General features: G+C 45.8%; 1 protein-coding gene across 4 annotated transcripts in view; it reads right to left on the bottom strand.

Moving 5' to 3' along the window:
• BPIFA2 (BPI fold containing family A member 2) overlaps nucleotides 1-1,036 on the bottom strand; it is a 22,433-nt gene extending 21,397 nt beyond the window's left edge. For all 4 annotated transcript variants that reach the window (XM_073880284.1, XM_073880285.1, XM_073880283.1 and 1 more), the window contains exon 1: nucleotides 607-1,036. In XM_073880284.1, the coding sequence (XP_073736385.1) occupies nucleotides 607-617 (11 nt within the window). In that variant the 5' untranslated portion in view covers nucleotides 618-1,036. The remainder of the gene's footprint in view (nucleotides 1-606) is intronic.
• Between the last annotated feature and the right edge of the window lie 4,557 nt (nucleotides 1,037-5,593).

Genomic DNA, 5,593 nt, shown 5'->3' on the forward strand with positions numbered 1-5,593 from the left:
CCACCCACCCACCCATCCATGCATGCATCCATCCATCCACCCACCCACCCATCCATGCATGCATCCATCCTCCCAGCCACCCATCCTCTTACTCATCCATTCATCTGCCCATCTGACCATCTACTCATTCTTCTTTGTCTTTTTGTCCAGTATATCTCCAGGAACAACACTATAGTGACTGGCTCAATATTTGTTGAGTAAATAAATGAAAAAATGAGTGATAAATATAAGGCAGCTCTGCTCCCACAGAGCTCATGTAGGCATACACACTCAGTTACAACATAGTGTGAGAAGTGATATGACAGAGGTCCTTCCCAGGATCTCTCTGCCCAGGATCCTGCCCAGACAAGGGACCATGCAATACTCAGGGCCACTTGCAGGGAAGACATGTGCTTCTAGCAAGAAGCTAACCTCTCCTGTTTAGAAATCTAGGTTCCCTGGTGGAGAAACCTGGGCAGAGGTTGAAATGAGAAGAGAGATGTTCTGGTGGTGTGGCTTGCTGTGCCCTGGCTGTGGTCCCCAGTGAGCCTGGTAGTTGCCACTATGCACAGCATCGTCCCCCACTGCACCCTGCACAGCGCTCAGCCCTCCCTGCAGAGTACCTACCGTGTTCGCATGTGGATCCCGGTGAAGACTGGCTCACAGTTCTGCAGAGTGAGTGAGACTTGGCCGGATCTGGTCTGGGGTAGTGCTAAGGGAGTCTTGATGGTCACATCCAGTGTGGAACCACTGAGGAAGCTGAGCAGCCTAGACACGCAGCAGGAGGACAGTGTGAGCTGAGTTGCTGGGGAAACTCCAGGTGAGGGCTGAAGCAAGAGTGGCCTGGGAAGTCATAGCCAAGACACTCCCTGGGTCCCAGGCCAGTCCTACGGGCAAGTCACTGGGCTTGTTTTCTCCACCTCTGCAGGGCAGGAAAACTTCCCTTTCCAGAGCAAATGTTTGGGGCTGTTCTAAAGACTTCCCTCAAACTTGGAAATAACCACAGGCATTTGTGGGCTTGAAAGGTGACCTATACACATTAATGTTTTTAAATGATGCCTGCTCATGGGAGCCTGGGTGGTTAAGTCGGTTAAGCATCTGCGTTTGGCTCAGGTCATGATCCCAGGGTCCTGGGATCGAGTCCCACATTGGGCTCCCTGCTCAGCGTGAAGTTTGCTTGTCCCTCTCTCTCTGCCCCTGCCCCCTGCTCATTTTCTCTCTTTCTCTCTCAAATAAATTTTTAAAACTTAAAAATAAATAAATAAAAGATGCCTGCTCTTCAGTATATATTTTTAACTTAATTTGTTTTTTAATATGTATTAGAAGGTAAGTTAAAGTAAATGGTTTGGTTTATTTTTTAACAGGTAATAAATTTTCATGGTTCAAGATTCAAAAGAAAAAGAATGCACAGTGACAAGCCCGTCTCCCACCAATGATCCCCAGCCCCCCAGCAACCCACTGGGATCACACACATCATCAGTGCCCTCTATGCCTCCTTCCAGAGCTATTATATGTACATCCCCATCCACACATATGTAGTTTAATTTAATGTCTCCGATCTTTTGTTTTCTCTTCTGTAAAATGGGCATAATAGCAGTACCTTCCTTCTAAGGTTATGGTGAATAATATATTATATATATTTTTTCATAAAATAATTCATATATATAATTCATAAAAGCCTCAGCACGCTGCCTGGAATATATTAAGCACTCAATAATATTTGTTATATTTTATTACCACAGTCATCTCTTTGGAGGACAATTTGGCAATACTTACCAAAAGGTATAAATTACACTTCTGAGAATTTCTAAGTAAATAATAAGAGATCTGAACAGATATTTCTTTCTTTATTTTTAAAGATTTTATTTATTTATTTGAGAGACAGAGAGTGAGCAAGCAAGAGAGAGAGCATGAGCAGGGGGAGGGGCAGAGGGAGAGGGAGAAGCAGACTTCCTGCTGAGCAGGGAGCCCAATGTGGGGCTTGATCCCAGGACTCCAGGATCATGAACTGAGTGGAAAGCAGACACTTAACTGAGTGAGCCACCCAGGCGCCCCATGAACAAAGATTTATAAGGCAAAATAGCAATCACAGTAATCGTAAGACAAGACAGTAATCACAAGTAATCACAGAATTATTTATCAGAATGAAAATTGGGGGGGTGCCTGGGTGGCTCAGTCTTGATTTCGGCTCAGGTCATGATCTTGGGGTCATGAGATTGAGCCCTGTGTTGGGCTCTGCACTCAGCAGGGAGTCTGCTTGAGATTCTCTCTCTCCCCCTTCCTCTCCCCCTCCCCCCACTCTCTCTTTCTCTCTGTCTTTCTCAAATAAATAAATAAATCTTTTAAAAAAAAGAATGAAAATTGGGAACACCTTGAGTGTCTAACAATAGAAGAATGGTGAAAGTGTATCATGGTACATCTATGCTGTGGAATATTTATTGCCTTTCAAAATGGTGCTGAAAAGTCTGGAAAGGAGCGAACTGAAATGTTAATGGCCATTGTCTTTGGGCTGTGAATTTACGTTTATACTTCAATTTTTTCTCCAAGTTTGTTACAACAAAGTATGCAAAAATGACAGAAAAGGAATAGATTTACTCTCACACCTATCTTCCCGTTAACAGCCATCTCTAAGAAGCTTGTATGTTTAGAATGATGTTGTCAAGAGCTCCTGGCGGGTAATGAAAGTAGCCAAAGGGCATTTTGCCAGTTGTTTCAAAATTGCCCCTATCTCCAGGGATTCCCTTCTATGCCCCCTTCTCTAGCCATGAACGGTTACTTAACCTTGGGAAAGTGATAGTCAGTCTGGTCTGAAACTGCAGCTGGAGGTCAGAGAAAGGATGGACCTTCCATGATACCTGGACAATGTCAAAGTCAGTGATTTTGAGCCTGCAGAATGGGAAGCATGAGGGAAAGTGAACCAGCAGAAATTCCCAGGCTTCTCAACTCAACACCCAAACTACAACATGGCCTTTCCTCCATCCTGGGCCCTCCCTTCCTTAACCTGGGTTTCCATCCTGAATCCCATCCCTACTAGACAAGGAAGGCATTAGTCAATAATTGAGATGGTCTTCAGTTCATTAAAATGCTAAAGGAAAATTAAGACATCAGATTCAAAGCATCCTTGGGAACTATGGTGTTAGCTTATAACAAATACGCTGTTTTAATCACTGGGGTATTAAATAATAGCTAAGATATCAGCTAGGAAGGGCTTCCTCTGTACCCCTTTCCAGTGCTATTTGTAATTCAGTCGGGGGTTGCGCAAACCTACATAAATCCAAGAGATGAAGCCATATGGGGGAGTGTTGGGTGGTGGGTTGACAGTTTGGACGAGGAAGCAGTGTCTGATGCTGCCTTCTCAATGTCAACCTTCCAAGCAGGTGAGTGAAACTCTGATGCTTATAGCGCAGGTTGGTATCTTTCAAATACCAGCAACCTTCACTAATCAATGCTTTGGAGAACTCTTTTATTGCTAAAGGACTCAAACTCACCAGCTGTTGAGTTTCCCAAAAGGAATTGTGCTCTTCAGAACATCGTTGATGCCAACAAGACTCCCCTAGCCACAGAGGCCCCCGAGAGAACCCTTGCAGAGCAGGCCTTCCAGAGCCAAGGACCCAGCTGCCTCCAGGAGGTGATCTTTGCCAGCAGGTAAGGTCTTGCTGCCCAGGAGGATCCTAAGTAGCTTTTCCCTCTCCTGGACCAGATTCTGGCTGTTGAGAATGATGGCTCCCAGCAGCCCTTCCTGAGCCAGGAGATCTTTGTTAAGGACATTTGTTTGGCTGAGAGGGTCTCCAGATTGCATTTCAACACCTTTTTCTTGATTGTGGTGAACCAGGGGAGGCAGCACACTGCCATTGGCTTGACTCCTGGGTTGGGGAGTCCTGCCATTCACTGGGGTTCCCAATGAGGCCAAGATTTCCAGATTGCACTTCTATAGTGGGACCAGAGGGGCCAGAGATGCCATATCCAAACTGGTTATGACCTAAGGATGACATAGCCTCAGACTTGCCATAGTAATCATGTGTCCTAGCTCCCAAATAGCCATAGCCAAAAGATACTCTAGCCCCAAACTGATTATAACCTCCAGATGGCCCAGCTCCAGACTGACCATGACCATTAGCTGACTTAACTCCAAACTGACCATAGCCAAAATACACTCCAGCCCCAGAATGACCAGAATCTAGAGATGAGGCAACACTAGAATGAATATAATGATTAGATATCCTTTCTCCAAGCTGAACATTTCCTCCTGATGACCTAGGCCCAGATTAAATATAACCATCAGATGGTCCAGCCTCAAGCTGACCATTCATTGACCAAGCCCCAGACTGACCCACACCAGATGACCTAACTCTAGGCTGATCCAGTCCATTCATTGATCTAGTCTCAGATTGACTAAAAAGACTAAGTGAACCATACCCAGGTTGGCCATATCCTCCATGTGATCTTGCCTCAAACTGATTGTCACCAGCAGATCTTCCATGCCTAAGATAACCATTCATTGACCTTGCTCCAGATTGACTATTCTCTCCAGATGACTATGTCCCAATTTGGCTGTACCTGTTAAATGACCTATCCCCAGTCTGACTACTCATTAACTGCACCCCAGACTGACCAAAACCACCAGTTTTCCCTGTCCCAGGCTGATCATCCATTAACTCTGTTGTAGATTGACTATACCACCAGATAACCCAGACCCAGACTGACTATTTAGTGATCCTGCCACAGATAGACTATAACCACTAGACGACCTATCCCCAGTTGGACTACTCATTGACCCTGCTCCAGATTGACCCAAACCACCAGATGATCCAGGTCCAGACTGACCATACTGTCCAAATGACCCTGTCCCAAACTAACCATGGCCACCAGATGACCCAGCCTCAGTTTGACTATATCCTCCAGATGATCCAGTCCTTAGCTGACCATAGCCATCAGATGATCTATCCCCAGTTTGACTATAACCACCAGATGACCTATCCTTAATTTGATCACTAGCTGACTGACCCCCAGTCTGACTACTCATTAACCCCATGCCAGACTGACCAAAACCACCAGTTTTCCCTGACCCAGGCTGACCATTCACTGGCCTTTCCCCAGATTGACCAAAACTACCAGATGACCCGGGTCCAGACTGACCATATAGTGCCCCTGGCCCAGATAGACCATAGTCATTAGATGACCTATCCCCAGTCAGACCACTCATTGACCCTGTTCCACATCTATCCAAAACCCCAGATGACCCAGACTCAGGCTGACCATATATTGACTCTGCCCCAGACTGGTCATATCTTCTAGATGACCCACTCCCTAGCTGACTAGAGCCATCAGAGAGCTTATCCTCAGTTTGACTGTAATCACCAGATGACCTATCCCCAATTTGACTATAATCACTAGATGATCTATCACCAGACTGACCACTCATTAACCCATCCCCGACTGACCAAAACCACCAGTATTCCTTGACCCAAGCTGACCATTTATTGGCTCTTCCCTAGATTGACCAAAACCACCAGATGATCCAGGCCCAGACTGACCATAACTGCCAGGCACAGCTGCCTTAGACATGACAGCACTTCCTGGAGAAGCATCCGTGGGAAGACCATTGCCTGAGACA

The sequence above is a fragment of the Callorhinus ursinus genome, unplaced genomic scaffold (genome assembly GCF_003265705.2).
Source record: "Callorhinus ursinus isolate GAN/ISIS: 27379988/994484 unplaced genomic scaffold, GSC_fseal_2.0 scaffold38, whole genome shotgun sequence".
Lineage (NCBI taxonomy): Eukaryota > Metazoa > Chordata > Mammalia > Carnivora > Otariidae > Callorhinus > Callorhinus ursinus.